Raw genomic sequence first — 17,906 nt, forward strand, 5'->3', positions numbered from 1 at the left:
GTAACTCAGCTACACTTTCCTTCTCCTTCTGAGTACACTTCTGGAGCTTCCATAAGTTAGGTCCTAAGCTTCCCAGTTTTGAGAACTCAGAAATTAGGACTGTCTTAAATCGGGAGTAATCCAGGTTTCCTTGAAAATGGGGGAGGAATACAGGAAAGCTTTAGCTTATCCCACCAGTTTACTCCGGAGCAAGACTAACAGCTGAAAATCAGTCCATCCTCCAACTCTTCTAAGCTCTTCTGTATAACTAAAAAAATTGAGGATGTTATCAGTCTCCTCGCCCAAAAATTGTGGGGTTAATATCAAAAAACAACAAAAAAAAAAAAAAATCAGCTAACGCCTTTTTATTCCCATATATACAGGGAGTAGGCAAGGCCGTTTTTAGCCCTATCTAACTTTTGGAGACTGAGTGGGCAGTTCAATCTACACTGGTACCCAATCACAGTTAGCTGGCCTAAGGCTATCACTAATTAAGTGTCACACAGTGAAGAGAGACGGCTCTACAGGTGCCACCATCTCGTGGTCCCTAACCCTAACACTCGTATTTAATGTCTGAAATAATGTGAGTTCTATGGTCGATTTTCTTGAGTTTACGGAATGAAAAACCCGAGTTTCCAGGAGAAAAATCCCGCTTGCTCGTGCCAGAGATCGACTAACTCAGGAACCAGTCGGAAAAAGGCTTAGAAAAATTTCCTCTAGTCACCGACAAGACTCGAAACCAAGTCTTCCTTCGTGCGGCCAAGCGCCGTAGTGTGCAAACGCCACATCCACTGAGCTACACTTGCACTTATCCATGCCTAAACTACTAGAGGGATCAGTCATACTTGCATCCAGTTTACAGTAATTTACTCTTTAAAATTTTCAACAACACTTAATTAAACTTTTGCCTCTCAGTTGTCTGACCTGCACCCAAAAACCAACTTGCTGTGAATAGCTTGTAATTAGGATTTAATTAGCTAAACTACATACTGCTGGCTGTGCCATTTATGTTGTGTCCCAATTTACGATTATTATGCTTTCAGCTATCCTTACATGTGAAACTCTACTTGTCTTTGTCCAAATCTTATTTATATACGAGATATCACCCAAATACAAATATTCAAGCTTCTTCTCCCCTTAGTGTCCCTAAATATATATATTATACTGCACCTTTCAGGACATTTAGTTTAAGATATAAAATTCAAAAACAAGGAGCAATTACCAAAATATGTCTGAGTGCAAAAATAATATGCAGTCGTGACCTTTATCTCAAAACTTAACAAATTCCCCCCCCCCCCCCCACGTGATTAGGTTCATACATTGTTACAAGTGGTACATTGAGCGGCAATTTAATGAACAAAAGTTTATTGAACTCTTGAACATAGTACAATTCATTCTTTATCAAATAAAACTCAATTCAGTACTAAGAATATATAATACAAATTTTCACTTTCTAAACACAAGTATTAGGTTAAGATCCCACATGAGAATTGTGATCATATTGCCATAACAGATTCTATACATACAAACAAGTATAATCCTAGAACTAGTTGATCCTTTGTCTAACCCCTTACTGGTTTGATCACGCTATAATTCTGTATTTTCTAGGACATATATAATCAGTTACTCTAATTTTCTCACTAAGACAATATGGATTACATTTATCCTTTCGCTGAGCTAATACACACTTTTGACCTTTAAAACTCTCTTAATTAAAATACAATGCACTGTATACATGCATAAACCTATAGGCACATGAATTACGTATTAATTAATAATAACAAACTCATTTTTATTCTAGTTTGACATGTACTAAAGTCCTAGTATAATTCTCATTTATACTTTCAACTGTTCAGTAAATGAACAATGACTACAGTTACATATGATTTGAATTGACATGAGATTTTACAGTACCTTTTGACTTGGGTCTTCTACACAGGTCTCTACCTTTTTCCGATATTTTACCTTCCTAGGGCGAACTCTTCTATAACTTATCACTCCTAAGTTCTTTTGGCATTAAGATGGGCTCTCACCATCTTTACCTTACATTCTTCAATTCAAGAACATACATAGGATCATCTATTCTATGGCTGTGAAATTCACCACATCGGCACTGACTCCTTTATAGAATTTTCTTTCTCTCGTTACAATCACTGGACGATGAAACACACTGACATTATCATCTCTCTTTTTTTAACTAAACGGTGTCCCTCATTTCTTACAATAAGAACACGGAATCAAAATCCCGCACACTTTGTTTCCTTATTGTGTCGGACGGAGAAAACTCCTAACCTGTCACTCAGGAAAACTGCGTGAGACCTATACGAAGACTCGTGAAGAAAAACTCTGAGGAAAAAAGCCACTTGGGGGGGGGGGGGGTCCTAACCCTTTTATACGATGACCCCTACCAGCACCTTCTTCAATTTCTTTTCTTCCAACCTTACTAGAGTCAATATCACTGACCAATTAGAGTGGCGTTTTTCTGCCAAAACATCATGCGGTTCATGTGCACACGACTGACACGTGACAAAGTCTCAAATTCGGGAATTATGACCTTGAACTTTGGTTTTTGTTTAAGCTAACCTCTATGTCATCTATACTAAATTAATCTCCTTTCCAAAATTTTCTAAGAATTAACTCGAATCTTTAATCTCTTATTTCAATTGTAAAAACTAGCCTCTCACATACAAAATCCTATGACTAATTTTCTTTGCTTTATTTAACCTTATTTTATCTTATCACAACTGTAATAAAATTCCCTTTCTTTTCTTTTTTTATTTAGTTCAATAAACAATTTTAGCTATATTTTTCACTTGGATGCAAGCATGTTTTTCTTTCTTTTTATTTTTTGTATTCGTTACTTTCAAAGGCTCTTAATGATATCTGCTTAGGAACAAGCTTGTTTACTTAGTTATCTATAGAGGGTTTTTATTTCTTCTCTTGTTACATCATGATAACTGAAATTTTCACATTCTTAAGTTATCAGAGTATAACACTGTGTAAGGAAAGTGGTGAAGCTCTTCTCCATATACTGAATTTAAATGGAAATGACTAAGAATTTTGCAGTTCTAGGAAGGTAGTTCTGTGTAACTTATCACATTACTGTTAGCTTATTTCTTTAATTGTAGATTGAATTATGAGAGCATCTGTAGCTCAGTTGGTATAGATGAAGCCCTTTGGTTGGAAAGAACTTTGTTCAATTCCCATCCAAGACGTGAGGAACCTTTATCTGATCTCTTTCGACTAAAGGTGAGTTAGCTGGTCTCATACAGAGGTAAGGGGTTTTTTCAGCCAGAAATTCAGGTTTTTCGTCTACCCCAGAACAGGTAAACTGGCCCCGTGAACACACACGCATTGTCAGACATAGGACACACACCTTATCCTCGAGACGGTCATGGTTATGAAATACACAGCTAAAGAATTTCAATGGTTCGTGTGTAAAGCTTAGAACAAGACAAGATTAAATTATGATTTTTATGTTATGTTTGTTGGATTCTTATGATAGATCACACTGAACTTTATGTGCATGTTATTGAGATATGTTCAATGTCTCTGCACTCACCACATCATTCTCTGTTTTTAGTCCTTCCTCGCTGTCACAAAAGATGGCTAAAACTTGTGCTAGGAATGAAGTTTCCTGAGTGTTTGATTTTTTTTCTGTTAAATATCCTTGATTATGATTTCAGAATGATGTATTTTTCAGTACTCATAAAATTTGTTATGCTCTCCCTTTTTTTTTTTTTTTTAAATGTTGCTGAAAGTCTTGAAATGCACCTTTCAAACACAAATAGTCACTTCACTGATTTAAGTGTAACATATAGTATATATATCAGTGTTTCACACATTATACAGAAATACTGTAACTACTTTCTTAGATTCCACTTTCCTTATTGGATTTCTCAAAACATAGTCTTTTTGCATGACTGTCATCCAGTAAAACATAGTTGATGATTATATAAACATTTTATTATTATTATTATTTGAGTTGGTTGCATATAATCATTCAATGGCACACTTTTTACATTTTTATTACTGTCCACTAAAACATCAAAAATTATATTGAAAATTATTGGTCAAATTTGATCATTAATATAAGCTCAAATTTTTGTTCAGTATATTTTCATTCATGCTTCTACTGTAGGCAAACAAGATGACTACGTTACTGGGCATCCACTCAAGTGGTGACACTATTAAAACAAGCCAGATCATATGTCCTGTGAAAAAATCTGCTTTCAACAAACAGTTTTGTCCAGTTTAGTAACACATATTTCAATCAGGTAAGAAATGCACTTGTAGATCTAGCAGAAAAAATAATTTAAAGCTTATATCTTATATAGTAAACATAAAGGTTCTGTATTTTGATCATTACCAGTAGGAAGACATCAAAGAAGAATTCATCTGTATGTTTGAGATTTACATCTATCCAGATACAGAAGTAGCCCAGAATTGTTAACTACACTAGTGTTCAAAACCTAAGGATGAACTACATTTTTAACTGATATGATCATGACTACAGCTAAATGTGGACATAAATTTATTGCCAGCATACTAATAAATTATATTACACAAAAAATGTGTTATAAATTTTGTACAAATTAAATTACATTATGTTTTTGACGAAAGTTACACATTTCCTAAGGATGTAGTTAAGGAATTGATGTACAGTGCTTACAGAAAACTATGCAGAGAGACATTTCAGTATAAAATATGGCCACCTGAACTGAGATGCAGCTCTCACAATGTCATACCATGCTTGGCACCAAGTGATTCAGGATTTCTTGAGGTGAACTGGTCCACTACTCCTTCAGGATAAGGTTAAGACCTTATTTGTTTTCTGGAGGGGAATTTTGAGCAGCAATCATCTAACTATTGCATCCCAAACATGTTCTATGGGGGTTGAGATCTACAGAGTGTGCTGGCCACTCGATTCAATTAATATCATTGTCTCCATAAGTATCTGCACTGCTTGTGTGTGATAGATGTGATCGTAGTGGCTGGAACGAATCATTTAAAAGGAGAAAAGAGTGGCATGAGAGAGAACATGAAAGAATTACTGTAAATAGCAAAAGAAAAGAATGAGAGAGTTAAGATAGTGTGTCTGTTGCTGCGGTATGACACAGTAGAGCTGAGGAGGAGGGCCATAATAGCGAATGACTCGATGTGGAGGTTATGCAGGAGGAGTGGTGTGGAGTGAGTTTGACAAGCAAAAGGACTTATATACAGGAAGGATGGTTTACATCTGAAAGGATTGGTGTTCAGAGACTGGAAAAAGTGTTGTTGAATGAAGTGAAAGTGGATGTGCAGAATCAGGGAAAGTAGTAGAGGTTTTTTTTGGGGGGGGGGGGGGATATGCAGACATCCGTGAGGCAGTTGAGTATAAGGATGTGTATAAAATGTATATGATATGCCTAAGTTAGTGCCACTGGGAACAAACCAGAATGGGATAGTTAGTATAAAGCTTCAGGATAGTGGTGGGGGCCTATTGCACTTTATGTACACTAATGCCAGGAGCATTCAGAACAAGCAGAAGGAATTTTTGGCATTGGCTGGCTCATCCTGGCCTAAGGTTATTGGTATTAGTGAGACATGGCTAACAGAAGATGATATAGTTGGTAGGATAGAATGTGAAGGGTATAATGTATTCAGGGAGGATAGAGAGAAAAGAATGGGGGGGGGGGGTAATTGATGATAGCCGATGAACTGCAACCAAAGAGAGTAGAAGTTCAATTGCAGGATAGTGAAAATAGCACATTTGAGACTATCTTGTGTGAAACTAAGGCCAGAAGAACAAAATATACAGTTGGATGCTGCTATAGACTAGGGTAGGGTTGGGCAACCTTTTCAAGTGTGCATGCCAATATCGCCAAATCTTTGATGCAAATTTTTCTCACATGCCAACCGAAATTTTGTGGAACATATTATTATTTGGTGTCTTTTCAGTATTGGAGAACCTTTTCAAATAATCAAAAATCACACTAGAGCGATAAAATCAAAGAATATTGTAAGAGATGCAAGATTGAATGAATGAATGAATGTAAAAATTAGTGACGGAGTTTTTACTTATAAGTCCTTCTACCTTGTTGATAGCGTGGATATTTTTTTATTTTCCTTTAAGTGTAATTCTAGCTGCCATATACAGCCACACATTTAAAGATGCAATGTTTAACATCAGCAAAACAGTAAACAATAATTCTGATTTTTTTTTTTTTTTTCCATAAAGATCAATCAGACATAAGTTTTTTTCAAATTTCTCCAATATATTACAGTGCACAATATCATAATCATTTTAATTGACTAAAGCACAATAAAAGAAAATAAAATTAAATAATAAAAATAAAATAAAAGATTCTTTTATTAATTCTTAATCCCTTACAAGTCTCATCTATCCCAATGGCTTTAACAGGCCTTTTAAGGCACACAACTTTCCAAGCATGCTTGGATTTCGTAACCGAAATACGAGGATAGAATGGTCACTCCTATGCCTCAAGGTATTCTTGGCTGTATCCCTGTGTGTTCACGGGGCCAGTTTGCCTGCTTGCGGGATGAAAAACACCAGATAAACTGGCGGAAAAAACCCTACTGCCCGCGCCCAAGACCGGCTAACTTGGCTATGGCTGAGGAAGATCCTTGAGCTCCTCACGTCTCCGACGGGAATCGAACCTAGGACACTCCTTCCCCAGGCATATGGTTGCGAAGCGCAAAGCCACTAGGCTAACCGCGCGGACAAGTAATCCCTTACAAGTAATACATAAAAATTGCAGGTAAAATAAAATGTTATTTTAACTACATAATATATTTTCTGCTAAAAAATGCTAAAGTTAACTTCTTTTAGAAGTTAATCTTTAGCATTTTTTAGCAGAAAACATCAAATCAAAACTAGAGAAAGAAAAATAGTGGATGTTTTATTTATTTAGCATCAATGAGACTTCTGCTGCTGCATCACTCATGACAGATTATTTACACGTATATCAGGTTTATATTTTGTAACCTGTAGAGATATGTATACGCTACTAGTTTCATCTGTAAGGCTACTACGATCTATTACGAGAATTAACAAAGTTCATCACTGAGAACAATGATTCACAAGAATATGTAGATGCAAAATGGATAATAATGCTTTTGCAAGGGTATTTAAACATACAAAAGTTTCTGGAATAATATTCCAAGTCCTTAGTACCTCGTTTTCTGCACTTCTTTCTGTTATTTCCATCTCTAATTGCTCCTTTTCATTATTTTCCAAGTTAACTCTGAGGTCAGCAAATTCCTGCCTCCAAATTGAGATATTTTGAAAATCAATCAACTTCATTTCAAAATCATCCATATTTATCCACAAAAACACTTGCAAGTTTAATTCATCCAGTTTTCTAGAAACTTATTGAATTTTGCAGTCTCTTCTAATTCTCTGAACTTAACAAATCTTAGAGAGAACTGCTCAACAGTTGACACACTGATGTTTAAAAATAGCTTTTAAAGACATTGGCAGTTGGTTTTCTCATCCTTTTGGAGATCATTGATGTATTTCTTTAGGTTTGGAAAATATCTAAATCTCTCGCCATCTACATCCCTCCTATAAAATTGCTCGTTTCATTTCAAATGCCTTATATCATCAAACAAAACATCAAGAGTTTAACCAGAGCCCTGTAGTTTAAGGTTCAAGTCATTTAAATGTTTGCAATAATCTGCAAAAAAAAAAAAAAATGTTTACAAACCCACACAATGTCATACATTTTTTTTTATAAGACATTTGTTGATTAGTCAAAAAGAGATTTATCTCATCCAGGCATTCAACAAATCATTTTAGAACAAGACCTCGACTAAGCCAACGAACATTGTTATACATTATTAGTCCTTCGTATACCGAATCCAACTCATGAAATTTCATCAAATTATCGAACTGTTTCTTTCTTTCTTTTTTTGTCTTCCTCAGTCAACAAGAAATTAATTCTCTTTGTTCTTGCTCACTTTTATTGCTTAAGTTCTTATGAACAGTTTCAAAATCTCTCTTTACAGAAGTCCTACAAACAACTGATTTGGAACATAAAATGCATAATGCTTTATTATCTTTCTTAATCATACCAACTTTTTCAGTCCAGTATTCCTTAAATTCTCTAATATCCTCTTCATTTGAATATATTTGTTTCTTTGTGTGGTTTTGACATTAAATTAATAATAAATACTTCCAATCCATATTTTAATGACTTACAATTTAATTAAATCCAAATCCACATATATACACATTTTAGAAAGCTGATAAATTCTTTACAAAACACAAAAAAATATATAAAATGATGGTAAAGGAATCACACCATGTCTGGCTGCTTGGCGAAAATGATGCAACAACTGAACGGGACAAAAACTTGTAAGTCAGTATATCCCAGAGATAGATGACTTGGAAATAGGATGTTTGTTTTATTTTCTTATTACTTTTTATTACTAAAACAGTTGATAGTGTTTGTTTTTTTATTGCATTTTTTTTTTTTTTTGGTATCACTCTACTTAATAAAATTGTATTCTAATAAGGTAGAAAGTATTTTTACCTTGGGTATAAATATGTTAAAGATACCAAGCAATTTTAAACCTGGTTTTACTCCATTTCCCAAGTAAGCAAACAGACTAAAAGTCAAGTTTGCGCCTGCAATTGATGCAAGTCTAACTGATCCCACAGGTAGTGCAGGACCAGGGCAACTCGTGGCAAAGGTGGAACAAGCTCCGATCACTAATCTTAATATTTACCCTTAATGCCAAAACACATCTCCAAGAAGGGGATGTATGATGTTTTGTATTAAAGGCAAGGGGCCACTACCCAGACCGGTTTCGACCTTTATTGAGGTCTCGTCAGTGGGAGCTAGGCTAGAAATACCAATACCAAGATTTAGTAATAAACAGAGCTTGTAAGTATTTCACCAAAACGAGTTACCATAAGGTGTTTTAACCTTATTAAATAAAAATCTCTGGAGGAGATATAAATGTAGAAAGTATTTTTACCTTGGGTATAAATATGTTAAAGATACCAAGCAATTTTAAACCTGGTTTTACTCCATTTCCCAAGTAAGCAAACAGACTAAAAGTCAAGTTTGCGCCTGCAATTGATGCAAGCCATCCCCTTCTTGGAGATGTGTTTTGGCATTAAGGGTAAATATTAAGATTAGTGATCGGAGCTTGTTCCACCTTTGCCACGAGTTTCCCTGGTCCTGCACTACCTGTGGGATCAGTTAGACTTGCATCAATTGCAGGTGCAAACTTGACTTTTAGTCTGTTTGCTTACTTGGGAAATGGAGTAAAACCAGGTTTAAAATTGCTTGGTATCTTTAACATAATGTATTCTAATAAGTTAAAATATACAACTCAGCGAAGATGTTGGATATGTATTTATTTATTTAATTATTTTTTAAGGTGAGCCCTGGGTTGCATGCTGGGAAAAAGTCATCGCCGTGCCGTGTTTGGTAAGGGCTGGATGTTGATAGCACATGGGAAGTGGTAAAGCAGTGTTTGAAGGAGGTAAGACTGCTTACCTACAGTGAGAAGAGTAAATCAAATGGGAGTTAAATGGATGAATACCATCATCAAGCTGGAGCTGCAAAAAAAGAAACAACTGTGGAGGGAATTAAGAAGAAAAGTGACCTGCAGGCACATGAACAGTACAAGGCACAGGCCAGAAGAGTAACTAGTGTGGTAAGAAAGGCAAAAGCAGATTATGAAAGGAAGAGAGCAATGCAGGCTAAAGAGAATTCCAACCAGTTCTTTCGATATGCTGCAAATAAAAGAAAGAATGTATATGGCAGAATGATTTTAATGAATACTGATGGCAGGGAGATAACTGAATCAGTTGAAATAGTAGAATTACTAAGTGAACAGTTTGCAAGAGTATATCTGGATAATATCACCACCATCCAGGTGGTGATATTACAGGAAGGAAAGAGCCAAAGGCTTATTACAGAAACCGAGGTAAATGAAATGGAGGCACATAGCATATTACAGAACCTTAATATGAATACAACTGTGGGATTAGATGGTATACCAGTTCAAGTTTTATGTGAAGTGGTGACGGAATTGTCAGTGTACTTGACCATATTGTTTAATTTAAGTTTGAGCTCTGGGTTAGTCCTGAGGGGGAAAATAGTTTCATTGCATAAAGGAGGAAGCTCCAAGAATGATGCAAATTACCGACTGATCAGCATATCAGGAGTTGTCAAAGTATTGGAGAAGTTGGTGAAGAGCAAAATACAGGAACGGATAGATGGAAATGGGATACTGTATGGAGGGCAGCATAGTTTTGTGAAGGGTAGGTCATGCCTATGTAAATTGCTCACGTTTTATTATACAGTGACAGCTGAGTTGGATAAAGGTAATGCGTTTATGGTGATACTGCTGGACTTTGCAAAGGTCTTTGACAGATTAGAATACCACATGGAATTCTAATCAGTAGACAAGTTACCAGTCTGTTGTGGGTACCATGACTGTGAATGAGTTCAAAGCAATGTATGATAGATACTGTGTAAATGTTGGATAGTTCTTGACATGATGTTTACGGCTTCCCTCGATGAGTCTTTTGACTCCTTGGAGTTGCCTGCAATAATAAGAAGAATAATAATGCCTCTCCACATCATGACCCCAGTATATCACTGTTTCTATCCCTTTCGAGAACGTTCTTGTGATGGTAAACAGTACCACTTTCACACCACATCAAGTGTCGTCTAGAATCAGAGAAAGACTATAATGACGCTCATCTGTAAAGAGTATGTGAGCCTATGGTGTCTTGTCCAATTTTTATGGATACAACACCACTGAAAACACCATGAAAACTGAGTAAAAGCATGAAAAAAACTGAAACATGCTCTACGATGAGCTGCTGATAGATGATGCAGACTACAGGCCTTCGGCACATAAGCTTACTTGTTGCAGGCATCTTGCCACAAGTTTGTAGATATCTGCATAACTTTAATGCAGCCGACTTGCAAACTGACTTTGCGTGATGCATCAATTATCTTTTGCTGTTATAACCAAAAATCAGTCTTCATACTCGACGGTGGTGTGAGGGTGACCTCTTTGCAAACGTTTGGAACACATTCCATTGGTTTGAAATGCTGCCCACAGCCTGGAAACAGTGCTATGTGAGATTTCAAACTCTCTGGCAATATCAGTAATTCTTTGATTCAAGTTTTCCAATAATTCTTTCCTACATGAAATCTTCTAGATGATGTCTTTGAGACACTAAAAGACATCCAAGTTTGCAATTTTATTCCTTCACAAAAAGAGCTTCCTTCAAACGCAATTCGCTTAGCACAGCCTTTTGCCTTTTATCCTATTGAGTGCTACCATGTGAACCCTTTGCATGCTATTTGAAAATTTGAATGTGTACCCACTTTTTATTCAAAATCTTCAGTTATACAAATTTGATTTGTCTAAATTTAAGTTGTAATCTTCAACTGCAAATTCAGACAAATCAAATAGTGGTCGTCCTGAGGTTTTGGACACCAGTATACATTTATGAAATGAAATATAACGTGTCCACACAAATCTTTTTGGATAATTCATCACGGGAAAATTCTTCTCTAGAAAATTCATTATGGAGAATATTCTTTGCAGATAGAATTCATTGTGGGAAATTTTCTTACCAGAAAATTCATCATGGAGAATAATCTTCACAGGGAAAATTCATCGCAAGAAATTTCTTTGCCAGAATATTCATCTCAGGCAAATTTCTTCGTGAGAAAATTGAAATAATATTGTAATGATACACATATATGAAAAATGAATAAAAAACAAGACATATTTTAGAAAATATAGTTTCTTTCTGTATTATTTATTTAATTAGATTTAAATTTTTTTTAAATTCTACATATAATATAAAAAAATTTATAATATTCTGTATAAAATGAAATTAATATGTATCTTACTGATCAGTAAGTTTTCCCTAATTTTTGTTTATTTCTTAAAATATTAATTTTTTCTCTCCCTACCTTACTTGGATACAACAGACTCTGTGGATAGGATATTAATATTTCACAAAAGTATGATAGGGTGATTAGGGAGTAAGGACACCAAATTTAAGAATGTTTACAGTTGACCCTTGTTTCAACTGCACAGGTCCACTAACAAGCTGATTTTTTTGCAATAAATATACTGAAAAATTTTTGGAGATTTGCGACAATTTGAAAAAACTTGCGGGCTAACCGCATAGCCTTAAAATATTGCAAAAATTAAGAAAAGGTTAGCTATGTCATGAATGCATAAAATATATGTAGATACTATTCTATTTTATCATTTATAGTACCATAAAATATACACAAATCTATTATAAAAATTAAAATTTATCAAAACTTACACAAACACTTAGAGACATAGCACCATTTGCATACAAGAGAAATGTTAACAAATGTAAAAATGCAGTATTAAATCATAACTTCATAAAATTGACTGTATTATGAATATGACTGTAATACTGTATGCCATAAAAATTTTATAATAATGTATTTGTTAGTGCATAGACTAGTGTACTGTGAAGCAGTCATATCAATTACACTGGGCTACCATAAAGCAATCATATTGTTGCATTTTGTTATACCTGTAAATAAATATGAATTTTTTTTCACATTATCTTTTCATTTTCAATTTCTAGTGTTAGTAACATGTATAATATCTACAGTGATTTGGATCATATAAGACAATATTGACGTAGGTAGACAGAGAGACAGACAATTCATCTTGTAAACAGATGATGTAAACTTACGGTATCGATAAATGCAGTACACAATTACAGATGTATTTTCTCTTCCTTATGATTTTCTTTTCTCCAGCTTACTTTATTGTAAGAATACAGCATGTAATATATATAAGATACAAAATATATGTTAATCAGCTATATATGTTATTGGTAAGGCTTCCGGTCAACAGCAAGTTATTAGTAATTAAGTTTTTGGAGAATCAAAAGTTACATGTGGATTTTTGACTGCATGCGGGGGGGGGAAGTGCTTCTAACCCACATGTTGTTCAGGGGTTAACTGTACCTTTCATTATTCTTCTACACACTTAACACACTCAATTCACATGTAGTTATTTATTTTTTTGCTGAACTATTCAGAAGATGGTGCTTTCAATTATAGGACAACTGTATTTTGGAACTGACTTCACTTTTCTTGCATAGTAAAGTGATTTTGAAGGCTACTATTGTTTTACAGGGATAGCATAAGAGTATATATTATATTAAAGAAATGTGAAATTACATAAATCCTTTGATAGTGTAAATTAGCTTAAGCAAAATTCCCACCTGCATCTGAAACACAAAATATGTGTTTAATCAACTGTTTATATTATTGGTAAGGCTTCTGGTCAACATGGGCATTGCCCCTCCCCATGCAGTTTTTTTTTTTTTGCTTAACTAATTAAGATGTGGTGATTTCAATTATATGATAACTGTGTATTTTGGAACTGACTCCACTTTTCCTGTGTTGCAGAGAAATTTTAAAGATTACTATTGTTTTACAGGGATAGCATAAGCGTATATATTATATTATTAAAGAAATGGGAAATCACATAAATCCTTTGTTGGTGTAAATTAGCTTAAGGCAAAATTCCCACCTGTAACTGAAATACTAATCTTCATCTTATTTCTCAATACTAGTATTTTATGAAATGGAGAAATTTTAAAACTGATATTCAATATTTGTCTTCTTGGCTGAAAAAAAAAAAAAAAAAAAAAACCTATACATGTTCATGAAGTGAAATACAGTAGCGAACAAAGTAATCCAAACACTCATATTTTAAAGAAAAATTTTAATTTTGCAAGAAAATAAGTACAAAAATTAAACTTCAACTTTACCTAATAATTTACATGTTCTCCTCTGTTCCTAATAATATATTAATTCACTTAGGAATGAACTCTACCAACATAGAAGAACCCATTTTTCTTATTTCTGCATCTTGTAACCATATTTTTTATAATGGATTGTAATCACAATTTTGTATCACAATTTAATTTTCCAACTCTCTTTTTCATTATGGCCCACAAATTTTCTATTAGGTTCATGTCAGGAGAGTTGACTGAAGCAAGTTGCTGAAGCAATTAATGTTGTGATTTTTGAAGAACTTTTTCACTTTTTTTTTTAAGTGTGACATGGAATGAGGAGATCCTGTTGGAAGATGAGTTCTTCATCTTTCTGGATCTGTGAGACCACTCTTTTCTCCATCATTTTTATGCATTGGTCACTTTTCATCACAAGCACAAGTGATCCTGGACCATCATGTGTAAAACAATCCCAGGGCATCTTTTCAACTGGATGCTTAGGAGCTTATTGAAGGTGGGTGGGAGAAGTCTTCTCAGTTACTGATATACAAACATAGGATACTTGCTTTCCTTGGACAAAGAAATTGCTCTCATCTGAGAATATGACCTACTTCCACTTCTCAACAGTCCATAGGAATGGTAGAGTCGGCCAACTATTCATCCAACAGATATTTCTGGTTACAGTTTATTTTCCAACTACACAAAAGATAATTAACTATGTATTTCACCTTGAGAGCATGCACCTGTACATGTATACATCTCTTTGTACACTTTTGTCCACTAGAGCTCCTTTTTCTGCATAGTCTTCATCAGCAGTTGTTTCTTTTTTGGTATGTGGGTAGTCCTCCATGCTTTCAACAATCTTCGATGGGCTATCCTGTTAGAAACATTAATCCCACTAGCTGCCAGTTCTCTGTTTGAGTCTATAGCAATCTTGGATTCATTTTGCTTTTCCTACTAGTAAATGATTGTGAGTAATTGTAGTTTTCCTTTTCTATCACAAGAAAAGGTACCTAAACCTCTGTAAAATCACCTAACACCTTTCTTGGAAATGTATCCATTTTATAGCTACACAAAATGAATAAAACACTATGAATGTCAACAACTTGTTTACACCATTAAAAACATACAGCATCATAATAAACAACGTAGAGACAATTAAAACATGCAGCACTCAAACCAAAACCAAAAACTTGACTTGTTCGTATTAATTTCTTCACTACTCTACATAGTTAATCAATTGTTTTGTGAGAATTAATTATTGTAGTTGTAGAGTGGATACATTAACCACTCGGTCAACTATTCATTCAACAGTTCCGACTACAGATATTTCTGGTTACAGTTTATTTTCCAACTACACAAGAGATAATGAACTATGTATTTCACTTTGACAGCATGCACCTATACATGTTTTCTCGCACGAGTGTGCAAGATTTGCTGTTTTGGGGTAAAGTGCTGCAACTATAACATAAAATGGTAGCTCATTTTTCTCGCTTCATGACTGAAATAAAACCGGAAGTGGAGCATGCATCGAGTGAATAGAACTCAATAATATTGCTGTAAGAGAAAAGAGATTTTTAGAACTTGAAAGAGATATTTATGAAGCCTTTTATGTAGAAAGAAAAAACATTTAAAAATTATCAATTGTTATGTTACAACAATGACAGAACAGCTGCTGGAGTTGGGCAGAAGGTACAGCACGAATTTTTAATTACCATGAAAAAGTGACAGTGAACAGCCTTTCATATAAAAAATAAATAAAGTTCTGGACTTTAAAGAAGATAAAAAGAAGGGAAGTAGTGAAATGCTGTAGTGTTCGAATTAATGATTTCAGATCCAGAAGTGTTATTTCCAGCTCTATGGAAATAAAACTCTCATTAATAAATTCATTGGCAACCACCTGTGATCCAAATAACTTGACAGTGAATGAGATGTTTTAAAATGACAAAAAAGGTGTAAATAATCTGAAGAAAATAAAATAATTTGAATGCATTTAGAACAAGGCTGAAAATTTACTCACAATTGTTTCTGTTAACTCGCCTGAGGCGAGTAGATTTTTGGCACAATATATATATAAAGTTTGAATTGTAATATAAAATTGTAATATAAAATAATATATACTGTAATATAAAATTGGTTTGAACACAAGACAGTGTTCAAACCAATTTTAACTTATGGATCTGAGAGCTGGGTCAGAAGTAAAACACTTGACCAAAGACTAGAGACAGCAGATATGAGAGTCCTGAGAAAGATTAGAGGCGTGAACTGATGGCATCAATGGCAATATCATATTAAAAATGAGGATATTAGGAAAGAACTTGACATTGTCAGCATCCAGGAATGCGTTAGCAGAGCTAATCTCAGATGGTATGGTCACTTAAATAGAATGGGAGAGGAAAGATTAGCAAAACAAGTGTTCTCTGCCAGGTTGGCAGGAAAACGACCCAGAGGAAGACCAAGATATAGGTGGATTGATACGGTACAAAGTGCCTTAGACGATAGAAATATAAGATCTGATAATGTTGGAGTTTTGACAAGTAACAGACTGATTTGGAGGAAAATTGTAGATAGGAAGTTAGTAATGATGTAATTTTTCATGTAGTACTGTCATATCCTGTACACCCCTTGAGGGTACATGGCAGGAATTTGATGATGATGATGATATATATAAATGTATCTGCAGACATGCCATTTGCATTATTTTAACACAGAAATTGAATAATATCCCTGTTAATATGTGTATATGGATGGATTGCCATAAACTGACCTTCTCCTACATATATATCAACTAATGCAATATTCTATTTTTATACTGTATTGTGTAAAATTTTCATACACTTCCTGCAGTGTGCTATTCAATGTAGCTTTGTGATTTGCTGAACAAACTTTGCATGCTTTAACATCATTGTCTTAACTTCATGTATTAGATACTGTGACCTGTTACAGCCAAGTAACTAGACTTGTAAATTTAATTTTGCTAGGAGAGACAGTTTTTAAATAATCAGTAGTCTGTCAATTACAGATAGCAGACAAGTGGTTTTCTAAGCAGTTTTTTGCCACTCTCATATGACACTGGCAAACATATGAAAACTCTTATATGTTCATAATATCAGAGGTTTTTTTTCTTTTTTTTTACTATGCCACAGAGGTAACCTACTAAGTATACTAGAATATACTAAAACTATTTATATAGTTTTTGTTCGAGTTTGCACAAGCAAAGTACAAGTTTTTCCCATATGATGACTTCTCCAAAACTTGAAGTATTATTAAAAATGCATAGAATATTATTCTATCTAGTTACTTTGTCTTTTTTTTTTTTTTTTTTAATCTATCTGTTTTAACAGGTAATGTGGAATTCCAAACATGCAAAATTTCACCTAGCAAGTTCCATGATATGAAGAGCTTCTTTGTTTCACTGCATCTCATCTGGAAGAGTTTAAAATAGCAACATTCTACTATATGATATCTTGTAATTTACTGTAATGTAAACTGCCTTGTCCATTGAAGAGATCTGCAGTACTAGTGTTCTTTTTTATTGGTAAATCGTTCAACTCAAAAATTGTAAAGATTATTAAACTTCTATATTTAAATATTTTTTTAACTTTAGAAGTGACAGCTAAAGCTTTGTATGGTATCCATACAGCCTAAAAATACTTGTAATAATTGTTGTGTCGCCTGTATTTTTTAATCACCATCAAAATTCTTACAGCACTTCAAATGGAGATTGTTTTTTTCCAGTGCTATAGAAATCAATGTACATATGATACTTATAAAATAAATGAACTTTTTTAATGCACGTTATTTCATTGCATAAACATATCCACTTTTATGTATTTGTAGATTATTGAAAGCCTTCAAAATCTGAAAATCACAAAAATGGATTTTCTTTCAAGTCATAAAACAAACTACTGAACTCATAATTTAATATACAATTAATTATTTAATCATTTGGATTAATTATCAAGCTTGGCAGTGTAACTTGACATAAGTTAAGGCAATGTTTTTAGGTTCTGAAGTATAGAACATTTCTCAACTCATAAAAAAAAAAAGTACAAGAGAATCCAAAAAATGTATGCTTTCTAGCTTCCAGATTTTAATTTGAAGTTATACCACTATTTAAGATATTCTATTTTCATTTAATACT

The 17,906-nt window shown here is 34.0% G+C and overlaps 1 protein-coding gene across 1 annotated transcript in view; it reads left to right on the top strand.

The window, feature by feature from the left end:
* Positions 1-17,554, top strand: part of LOC150107476 (uncharacterized) — a 574,892-nt gene extending 557,338 nt beyond the window's left edge. The window contains exons 25-26 of the mRNA XM_090392109.1: positions 4,121-4,256; positions 17,107-17,554. Coding sequence (XP_090248235.1) covers positions 4,121-4,237 — 117 coding nt within the window. The 3' untranslated portion in view covers positions 4,238-4,256; positions 17,107-17,554. The remainder of the gene's footprint in view (positions 1-4,120; positions 4,257-17,106) is intronic.
* The last annotated feature ends 352 nt before the right edge of the window (positions 17,555-17,906 follow it).

Source organism: Typopeltis vanoorti, chromosome 4, assembly GCF_054136105.1.
Source record: "Typopeltis vanoorti isolate ZY-2024b chromosome 4, IOZ_Tvanoo_1.0, whole genome shotgun sequence".
In the NCBI taxonomy this organism is placed as follows: domain Eukaryota; kingdom Metazoa; phylum Arthropoda; class Arachnida; order Uropygi; family Thelyphonidae; genus Typopeltis; species Typopeltis vanoorti.